Source organism: Hakea prostrata, chromosome 5 (genome assembly GCF_041222555.1).
Source record: "Hakea prostrata isolate BN-2017 chromosome 5, UWA_Hpros_2, whole genome shotgun sequence".
Classification (NCBI taxonomy): Eukaryota; Viridiplantae; Streptophyta; class Magnoliopsida; order Proteales; family Proteaceae; genus Hakea; species Hakea prostrata.
Window position 1 is genome coordinate 1,573,758 of NC_142604.1, and position 11,277 is coordinate 1,585,034.

The following is an 11,277-nucleotide window of genomic DNA, read 5'->3' on the forward strand; positions in this document are numbered from 1 at the left end:
TTCTGCATCTTGTTGGACGTTCGATCTCAGAACTCAAAACTAGGGTTTATGCAAGGAACTCTGGTCTGATGGATATCGGACTAGCATGGCTACTGAGATCTGCATGGATCGCAGGAATCTTGCCCTATTCTTGTTGCCTCTGTCCCTTGTGCCCGTCTTACTTCCTTCAGTGGACTTGTATTGACATTTGCTAGCAGAGGGAAGTTCATGGCACCTTCTTCACGAATGAATGTGAGAAAAACTTTACCAACTACTTTCTCAATGCGGGCAACTTCTGTGCTTTGAATTCTGTTGATGTTCGACCAATGAAAAACTGTAGCTGTAAAACTACACAAGAAAACCACATAAGTGTTAAGATACGAAAGCATCGATTCATATTCAGTTTAGTTTGTTGTTTCTAAGTAGAGGTTACTGAAGTGTGTCCAGTCTTTCTTTGATGGCATTGAGACACCAACTGCAGAGGCCTGGATTGAAGTCCTCTAAGCCATGAAACAGAGAAAAAACTGGTGGAGGGATGACACTTATAACCCCTAGATACTGATGTAATGCTTTAGAAGCTACATACCATCTAAACATGTTTGTGATCACTCACTTGATCAGCATCTGGGAAGAATATATATTTCTCCGAAGTTGGATAAAGCAGAGATTGATTCCTGAATTATAGAGATTACAACTTTTCAATCTATAGATAAATCTTGGAATTGTAAGTGAGGAATTAAGTTTTGTGAAAAAAAGAAATTGGAAATGGTTGAATTACAAATGGTTAATATTTCAAAGCGACTAGCATGGGGTGTTTTGTCTGGATTTTTACATGTTAATTACCATCATGAGATGGTTAACAATTCTGCATTTATTATTGTAGTGTGTCTTGCATGTGCTGTGCTTGTCTTGTTTAGAATTCTCATATCCTGATGCTTCAGAGATATCAGCCGCTGCCAAAAAGTGTCAGCAAAAAGTTATCTGATGCGAAATTTTGGATTGACATTTCTGTTGCCAGAACTGGAGAAGCTTCAGATGCCCCCATTTCAAAGCAACCCCCCCCCCCCCCACCCAAAAAAAAACCACTCCCAAAAGAAAAATAATTCTGGATTCTGCTTCTCAGCAAGAATCTTGCACAATTGTCTCCTCCGTGCTCCAATTGAGGAAACTGCAGCTCACTAGGTTTAAGTATGCTAAAACTTTAAAGATTTATTATAGCAATCGCTTTCAGGGTAGTTGTACCAAGGGTGCTTTAGATTTGTTTCTGTCAATCACTTCACCAATGACTGGTTTTAGCAATCATCTGAGGGCATAGGAAAGTTGAAGGCTGTTTATTCCAAAGGTAAATAATAGTATGAGCATAACTAATACTAAGATATTGAGCTTATAACGTAGTTCCTTTCCATACCTAGCTCTTATTCCTCAACTATAACTCGTTGCTGTTGATGAATGAATTGAGAAACAAAACTGAAATGGCAAACTTCCTTCATATTAGAAGATTGATTTTTGTAAGTATTAGCTAAATTCACTATATGGAACCTTCTCTAATGTTCGTTTTGTTGAACTGTAGAAATTTACTGTTCCACAAAGGTTCTTCCTGCATTTTTACGTGGTGGCTGTGACGTTGACAACTGTTTTGTTACTTATGACTTGGTTGTATTCGTTTGGCATGGCACCATTCAGTTCCAAATCTTTTCATTTTTCTCCAGTTGCAAGCCACTTCAATGGAGGTTCACATATCTTGTCCAAGCTCAAGTCTCCTTCAACTCCGGAACTGGAAGACCACAGATACAAGGTTTTCAAAACCTTATTTTTGCTTTTTCTAATGGAAGTTCAAGTCCTAAGACGCCTCTATGAGACCCTAAATCTTTTTAACTACAGCCCTTCAGCTCAGATGCATATTTTTGGCTACTTGACTGGACTTTAGTGAGTTTCTGGAATCTTTCCTATTTTTTACCTTCCTGCCACACTGCTGATTTTCTGTATCTATTTTGCTTTTAAATATATCTGTTTACAGGTTTTGGAAGTATGCTCCTAACCCCCAATTTTCCATTTTGTGTTTTCCTCCTTGTTAGTGTATCTGTTGAGTTCTCCAAGGAGCAGCAACTTATCATTGCCTTTGTCTGAATAGGTGGAAAGTAGCCACCTCAAGGCAATGGCTAATTCAAATCATCTACATGAGAGAAGTTGACAACTTAGTGTGGGTGCTATATCATTCTACGAGCCTTGGCACAAACAAACATATTGTTGCTTTTTGTCTGAATAGGTAGGCAGTATAGCCACCTCAACTCAATTCAACCTTATCCAAGAAAATAAGTATTATCACTGGTTATTATCAGGTCTACTATATGATTAGAAACAAAATTTTCTCTTAGCTGCTATTTGTCTTCCACACTTCTGTCTGGAACTTTTACTTTCCAACAGTCCTCTTGGGGACTGTCAATAAGGTGGGATTGATTTCTTCTATTGGGCTTGGAACTATATCTTTCAAACCCTCACCGTATTTGACTGAAACTGAAATTATTGGATTTCCAGACACAGTTCCACACTCCTCCATAATGTACTTCTTAATTGTAAAACTAGCTTTGACAAGAAATCATGGTTCTAGATTTTGGTCTCAGAAGGCCTTGTCAGCCAAAACCTGAATTGGACCAAGATCTAGCCTGTACATGCACTTCTTTTTGGTTGAATCAAAGCCAGGTTTTGGTGGGAGATACACAGTTACTATAAAATTTCCAATATCTTATACCAAGATATCACTGAGATATCTCAAAAATGAGATATTGCAGATATATGCTCGAAATCAGATAGACCAGTTTGGATGAGGCTCTGATGTAGTCTGGTTTGCTTTTGATTCACTATTACGTGAAGCTTATGATATACAGGTCTTATTTATCTTCTTCTCACTCGTATGACAGTAAGTAGTCAAATTTTTAGGTTTTGCTGATTCATTATCCTTTATCTTGACAAAAAATGCTAGTTTCTATGCAACAACTACCAATTTTGTAGTCTGGTTTGCTTTTGATACACTATTAGATGAAGCTTATTATCGACATTTCTTGTTTTTATCTTCTTCGCACTGGTATGACAGTAAGTAGTTACATTTTTGGTTTTGCTGATTCATTATCCCATCCCTTGACAAAAAATGTTAGTTTCTATGCAGCAGCACCACTATGCTTTTGTAGCACCTGTGCACAAGAGGTGTTTAGCTTTACTGTTCATCAAGTGGATGAGTTCATTTCTAAAGGTTGGGATCACCTGCTTGACATTGAATTTGGTTGGTGGAGATGCATGGAGCCTCTCAAAAATCTTGGATGGTGCCAGTGGATTGGTGCAACTATTTTTGTATGGGGTTGGATTCATCAGAGTCATTGCCATTCAATTCTTGTAAGTGTTACATCATGGTATGATTGTTTTCTATCTTTGGCTTTGAGTTATTTTTAGGCCCCAGCTTTGCATCCTGGTTGAATAGAGGTTTTAGAGAATCTAGGTGTTTCTTGTCCATGGACAAGCCTGTGTGTCTCCATGTTTGTGTGCATTTGCTAGTTCACTGTAGGTGAGACATGAAATTGGCAATTGGACGGCTGATTTATCTTTGTGGGCCAAGTCAAGAGAAACTTTTTTGTATATAGTGTTATTCTTCAACCAAGATTACCATCATCTTCCTTGGTGGTTTGAGGAGAGTTCAAAATTCTAGTTGCAGCCACTGTTTGAAGTTATTCAGAGGTTTAAGCATAATAGGCTCAAACTACATGTATTAATCAAACTGTTTTGATATGTCCTTTCTATTCTTGATCTCAAAACCCTTATAAATCCAATAAATGGTGTGTGATATCTAATAATCATTATATGTTTGTTGTGACCCTGTATATTGACCACAATGATCATCCAGTTGGCACCTCTTATTTGCCCTTATTTAAATACAATATTAATATTACATTACTGTCCTCGTTATTTGCCATTTGAGGAGGATGATGAGTTGGCTTATAACTATCCATTTTCAGTCTTTGGCCTTACTGTTTCATTTTCAAGTCATACTCTAACTGGTTCACATGAATTTTCTCTTTTGACCAGGGTTCATTGCGGGAACACGGTGCAAAGTCAGATGAATATTTGATCCCCTATGGCGATTGGTTTGAATTTGTTTCTTGTCCACATTATCTGTCAGAAATTGTAACTCTCTCTTCCTTATTCTTGCTCTTTTGACTTCCACCTTCTCCCCCCCAGCACAAACCCTCACCCCCATCCCCATACAAAAAAAAAGAAGGGGGATCTTACTCTCTTGTTTTAGCATGAGCTCCCCAATGGAAATCCAAAAGAAATATGTGAGAGAATTCCAAGAAGGCAGCAGGCAGTGGCCAATATCAGCACATGGAAGCATCAACAACAGCAGGATTTCCACCTTTAATAGGGTCAGGCAGTGATTTTTGGCCCTGTCATGTGTCAGGTTGGAGGGGCTACTCTGCCTTTCAGCCTTGTTTTTCCTGGAAATATAATCTGAATTCAAAAGAAACCAGAAACCTCTTAATTTATGCATCTGAAGAGATTACAGTAAAAAATGTCAATGGAATTTGGTACCTCTCTGCTAAACCGTTCATAATGTTCACATCCTTTTCTGCTGCCATGTAGGTCATTTACGCTGGTCTTCTGGTTGCCAGTGGAGGTTCAGATTCAACAATCTGGCTACTTTTTGTCTTTGTGGTATTTCTGCTGTCCATACCTGACAGTGCTTTGCACCTTCATTTGATTGCTACTGTATCAATGCACTCCATCTTCAATAATTCTGTGAAACAAATAGCTTGTGTTGAATGTCACAGGTAGCAAATCTCACCTTTGCAGCAGCAGAGACTCATAGGTGGTACCTCCAAAAATTTGATAACTACCCACGGCGTGCCATTATTCCCTATATTTACTAGAGATGATATTTATTTCTACTGCATGGGTGCATGCTTTTATTCCATGGATCGTAGATCTTGTTAATTTTGCATCCATGTGTTGCACATTGAATAAAGTTTAGACAGCTTCTTCCCAGAAAAGCTGTTTTTCATTTGCTTTGCTACCTTATTTGTTATGTGAACAGCCTTGTCAAGAAAGGTGAAACCGTGAAGGTTAACAATAAATTTTCCCTTTGTGGTCCTGACGGCCTCTGCGTAGCAGCTCAATATGGGTTCTCATTGAAGTGACTTTCTGATCGATTTGTTTTATGTACAGATGAGGCACAGACTTCAGAGTTGGGATTGATTCTTCATCAAATATTTAGGAAGGCATCATAAATATCATACCATTACATTTTTTTTAGGGAGAGCAACGCATGTACAGACGCCCTATCCTGGCAGGCGCTATCTTCTTCAAGCGAGATAGTTTGGCCTAATTCCACTCCTTGGATCCTTTCTCTTATAGAATTGGACTCCTCGGTTGTAGTTCGCAATGTTCTTCTATAAATGAAGTTCTTTACCCAAAAAAAAAAACTGTTCATGGAGACTAGAATGTAGTTTTCTTTTGGGTTGGAGATCATAATAATAGGTGGACTAAGGACTTCACATGGATGCTCCACCGTTTCAATGGCTACCTAGAATATGGAATAATCTCACTATTGTATTGGTAGTTGGTTTTGGTTGGACCACAGTCTCAATATCACTAAGGCACCGTTTATTTGCAAAGGTGGGTGGAAAAAAGGTGGAAAAAAACGTATAGACTATATTATAGGTAATGGGGTGAGGGAGGAAGAAGAGAAAAAAAAGAAAGGAATGAATTTTGTGAAAAAATATTAATATAGACTATATAGTTTTTACTTTATTATTTTTTATACATTTTCACAAAATTTCACTTATTTTGTGAGAGATTTTGAAAAAGGCAAAGGGTAAAAAAGTTAACATGTCATTTTACAAGACAAACTATTTTACAAAATTTCACTTATTTTGTGGCAGATTTTGAAAAGGCATGAGATAGAAAAGTTAACATGTCACGTCACTAGACAAACGGTGCCAGTTTTTCCACCCCATTTTTATTCCAGCAAACATGCCTATGGATATGGCGAACCAATCAGCATTAACCATGAACGGGGTCAAGCTGATTACTTGCCAATTTCGATCCAAAAGTGTGAACTGAAGATTTCAAAGCCAGTCATAATGAATCCCATGTAGGCATAAACCCTAGAATGGACCCCCCTTTCTTTGAAAACCTAAAAGTCCAATATCAGGAACCTTTGAATCGGCACCTCCAGAGACCAACAATGGCCGATTCAAACGATCCAATCCTGAATTGTTAACGTGATCGGAATTGACTGATACGCTACACGATACAATGATTTAAAAACCAATATAGAAAGGAAGAAAAATGAAAATTCATGATCCATTCAGGGATGATATTTCAACATATGCAAGATGGATTCGAAAAACCAAGCTCTCCATATTTTTGAAAGGTTCAGACATACTCTTAGCATGTTCAGAATTTTGATAGATTATTAGGCATCCAATAATAAGACCAAAAGTTTTAGGTTTAGAAACAGCATTCCCCAAATTTAAACCTGCTTTTAAAGCAAATGGGGTTCCATCAATTCATCACATGCTTATAGAATGCAAGAGATACTTATGCATAGAGATCAATGTTCCAAAACCTGGATGGTTGGTTGGTTCTATACTTCCTGTCCAAACTCTTTACCAACTCCATGTCCTCTTTAGTCAGCTCAAAATCAGCCACTGCAAAATTCTCTTGCAATCTCTCTAGTTTTGATGACTTTGGGATGACAACTGTGTTTCGCTGAATGCCCCATTGTAGAACCACCTGAGCTACAGTTTTCTTATATTTCTCAGCCAGACCCTGAACATACAGATCGAGCTCCAATTAAATTCAAGTAAAATGCTTCTGAAAAGTTTTTGGCTATGTAAAAATAAATCTACTAATATGAATCTGTGCAAGAAAAGATTATCTAAGATACCTTGAGAGCTGGGTCATCCAAACAAGAGACTGAACCAAACCATTCTGTGTTGGCAGCAGCACCACCAAGAGGAGTGTGTGCGGTAACACATATGCCATGCTTTTGACAGAACTTGACAAGAGATTCACGTTGGAAATAGGGGTGTGTTTCAATTTGATTGACCGCCGGCTTCACTTTGGAGTAGGCTAGGCAATCTCTTGTGAGAAAGATGTCGTAATTACTGCAAATAAATAATTATGATCAGTGCAACAATACTCATAATTAATACTGCCTGAAGTCAGTCGATAGCGAGCAGGCATGAATGATCATACATGCCAGATCGGTTGAAATCTTTAGCACTATTAAAACAGCACTCTTAAACAATAATAACCCAAGGTATTGGACTAATTGGGAGGCTCATATCACCTGATTTTATAATAAAAGAGAAAATATTGAGGATTCTCACAAAGTGATGTTCTCTACTTGCCTGCTTTTGGTTTAATTTAACCTTACAATTGCCGTTTCTATATACTTAACAAAGTAAAGTATGTAGATTCATGATGCCAATTTTTTCATGTGTCTTTTCCTCCCTCCTTTCTATCTTTTCTTCCTTTTTTTTTTTTTTTTTTTTTGGGGGGGGGGGGGGTGGTTTTCTTTTCCCCCTTCCCTTTATAGGATTTTGTCTCTGATTACCAGGTACTGGGGCCACAAAAAATAAAAAAATTGCAATATAACCATCATATCAAATTGCTAAATGCCAGTAAGGATGTGGTTGGATACGCCCAAAGGTCAATGTACCTGATACCAATACTGCGAACCAAGCCCAGAGAGACCAGCTCTTCCATAGCATGCCATGTAGTCTCCAAGGAAATCGTAGTGTCTATGTCCAGCACTCCATCTTCCCCAAGAGCGCTGTCAGTTGTACCCACACCTGTGTGTAGATAACCAATGCAAAGAAACAATTTCATAATCATCAACCATCATAACTTCAGAAACAAATTCAATTGGAACTACACTGGATTGATAGGAGAAAAAAAGATTCCAACAGAAAACACCGAGAAAAGTGGTTCGAGGATTGTCTTTTTAGGACTAGTTGAGGAAGGTGTTTCAGAGAAGCAGAGTTGATGGCACCGATAAAGGTTCAGGCAGAACTGCTAAAGGAATTCTGCCATGCTATAGCAAGTGATTCATCCAATGTTATGAAAAATTCAGCAAAGTTATACTACCAGACCCCCCCCCTTGCTACCATTTCCTTGAAAGTGTTGCTTGTATTAGTGGTCAGACCATAATCAGTTTTCTATTTTGAAAACCTCATTATTAGTTTCAATAGAAAAGCTCTCTTTTCTGGGATTTAACAACAGAAGACACCCTCAGTTTTGGGACAACAAACGTAGCTTCAAGGTAGATAAATATATATCTGAGCCACACAAATGCACAACATAAGCCTAATCCTTTCCAAACTCTAGGGATCGCAATATCCCATTTTAACAATATTCTCACTTAATTTCTAGGGTAAAATGCCTTGTAATAGGATTCCAGCAACTAGAATCTATGCTTGAAGCCTGAAAGCCTTGTCATCAAGCCAATCAACGGTGCATCCCAGGTGGTGAACCATAAAACGTCATGCATACACATTGCTGCAAAATTTAGTAGCCTATATAGTTGAAAAGGCCACAAGTGAAAACCAGCCCAATCAAAAACTCTCCACCCATCTTGTGTGAATTCTCTAAATTATCTCTATACTTTCCTCCGCCAGAATGATTAGATAATCAGAACTGCTGATCACTCTTAAGTGAATATTAGAAGTACACAAAATGGCTTGACAGTAGATCCAATGTATAAATCGTGTGAAATGAACTAGGCTTATAGCTACTCCCCACCCCCCGGTTGTTGACTCCCCAAGGAACAGGCTCATTGTTGTTGTCTGGGGTCTCAACTCCCATTTCCATCCTCCTCTCTGATCCTTCCCTTTGTGGATCCTCTTGTATTTTGGTCTTTCGCCTTGTTTATTTAATTATTTATTCATCCCAAAAAAATATATATAATTTATGGAAAAACTGGGAACTTACCAGTGTGCTTTGTGGCAACTGGGAAGTGAACAAGGTATAAATCAAGATATTCTAGCTGAAGCTTCTTCAAACTGTCTTTACAAGCCTCAAGAACATGCCCGTGGTCTGAGTTCCAAAGCTGTAACCGGAGAGCAACAGAAAAAAGAATCCACCATTGGTTTAGCTAAAGCTGAAATTTTGACAACATAAAAACAAGCAATCTGTAGACAATTTCCTGTGCTGCAATTAAACTGACCTTGGTGGTGATGAAAAGATCCTCCCGCTTAACAAGGCCAGTCTTAAAAGCTTCCTTAAGTGCCTCTCCAACTTCTGCTTCATTCTTATAATCAGCTGCAAGAAACAATATCATACATTTGTTACTAAGCAATTGCACCTCAGAAGGTAATACACCTGGCATGGGGAAGGGGCAGGGGAATGCCTGACTATTCACAGGCGTTGCCACCTTACTAAGTTTTAGCATGCAAAATTGCTCCATTGGGTGTACATTAAATGTTCAACAGTCTCACTGTTAAGAGTGGATCCATACTTTTGACTCGGTAAAGTGAAATTAGGATAAAAAAAATCTATGAGTAATAGATGAGCAATTTACACTCCCAAAGTGTTTTCTTTTTTTCAAGTGCCTTGGACTACATAGCCAGCTGTAGAGCAGGGTCGCTACTTAAAGAGGATTTTTGAGTTTCTTAAATGGAAGGAGATATAGTGCAGGAACATTTGTTGTGCAGAAGGAGACCACAAAAAAAGGTGAGGAAGGATTGACTAAGCACAAATATTGATAGCTGGGTTTTAGTTTTCTTTCTCATGATCAAAAGTAGCTTACTGGTTATCAATTTCTAAAATGCTCACCAATGTATACATCTGTTCACAATTCAGGATTTAGGCTTCAAAAAACCATAAAAATATCCTGGCATTAGAAGACTGTGTTTCCATGCCTCCATCATACACTTTACAAAGATCTATTTAGTTAACACCATTAAATTCCACCAGGCAGTGCTGTCCCAGCTCAAGAGCTCATATTACGAAATAGAAGCAGCATCCTATCTCGGCTAAGTGCTGAACACAAATGAAAATTAATGTCTGTAATGAGCAGATAACGAAATTAGCCTGACACAGTTTATGCCACTCATCAAGGTGCCGAAACTTTTGGAGGTCTACTTTCACAGACGAACCGATTGGCCTATGCTATCTCCTTATCACACTGTTCTGCTCATGACAAGATGTAGTGGTGTCATGACAAACCAACTGATGATGATAGTGTCGGTGGTGATATTTTCGATAACTTTCGCAAATGAACACAAATTTTTTTAAATCAAACTTCAGAAGACTAACCAATACCAATCAGGTACTACAAGAAAATGCTTGATATGACGATCAAGCAGATTCCACAGACTTAACAGAATTTGATGCATCCTTGTTACTGAAGGAGCCAGTTCACCCTATTCAACATAATTCTGAAATCTGGCTGGCGATAAACAAATTAAACCCTCCCAAACACGAAAACGAGAACCCCAGAAAAACAGGGGAGGAAAAAAAAAGGATTCCATTGCCACTGCATGCTCCATGTCTTCCAAGTTCTAAAAGATAAAAATCCGTACTACTACAAACTAATTTAGAGAATTACTGGCTAAGAAAACTTGGATAACGAGACTAAAGAATCATCGGAAACAAAATGTAAAGAATATCCCGTTAGGAGAATCGAGTTACCAGCACAATCGAAATGGCGATATCCGATCTTAATGGCAGTGGTAAGAAGGTCTTTGATGGATTTCCCCTCCATCCGCCACACACCGAGACCGATCAAGGGCATCTTGAAGCCATTGTTAAGGGTAATCGCCATTGATTTCTCAGATTTCGATCAAACTTTCTGTAGATTGAGAGAGAAAGAGAGACAGCTGCAGAGTAACCAGTGATCTCTGGTTTCTCTTTTTATAGCAGAATATGTCTCGGATACGATACTCATTAAGGTTCAAATGATTCTTTTTTTAAGGACACGTGTACGACTCAGATGACACGGCATTCACAGCAAACCTTGTCCATGGTCGGTCCAAGGGTGTTAATTTGACTGAACCGGTGACTAATATTAGTAGTTGGTCAAACCAAAATCAAATTGTCAAGCTGTAATCTGGATTTGAACTTATCGTTTTGATCCGATTCGACTCCACTATTTCAGAAAGAAATCCAAATCCACTTAAATTCGGTCTGAATTGGTTTCATTTGATTTTGTTCATCCGGTTCTAATGGTTCAACCGATTCGAGTTGGATTTTGATTCCCGGTCGAGCATCACCCCTGCGGCCGGTTCAACAAATGTGGTGAGA

At 38.5% G+C, this 11,277-nt stretch overlaps 1 protein-coding gene and 1 pseudogene across 2 annotated transcripts; one reads left to right on the forward strand and one right to left on the reverse strand.

Moving 5' to 3' along the window:
* Nucleotides 1-8: 8 nt before the first annotated feature.
* Nucleotides 9-5,248, forward strand: LOC149014304 (polyprenal reductase 2-like; annotated as a pseudogene). The gene is made up of 6 exons (XR_016173455.1): nucleotides 9-231; nucleotides 1,550-1,905; nucleotides 3,132-3,366; nucleotides 4,054-4,152; nucleotides 4,609-4,680; nucleotides 4,797-5,248. The product of XR_016173455.1 is annotated as a polyprenal reductase 2-like (transcript).
* A 1,087-nt stretch (nucleotides 5,249-6,335) lies between these two features.
* Nucleotides 6,336-10,876, reverse strand: LOC149014305 (NADP-dependent D-sorbitol-6-phosphate dehydrogenase-like). Its single transcript, XM_089156259.1, has 6 exons — nucleotides 10,666-10,876; nucleotides 9,200-9,294; nucleotides 8,965-9,082; nucleotides 7,694-7,826; nucleotides 6,917-7,136; nucleotides 6,336-6,798 (listed from the first exon to the last, which is right to left on the reverse strand). The coding sequence occupies exons 1-6, from the start codon at nucleotides 10,796-10,798 to the stop codon at nucleotides 6,568-6,570; spliced, it is 930 nt and encodes a 309-aa protein (XP_089012385.1). The 5' UTR covers nucleotides 10,799-10,876; the 3' UTR covers nucleotides 6,336-6,567.
* Nucleotides 10,877-11,277: the final 401 nt, after the last annotated feature.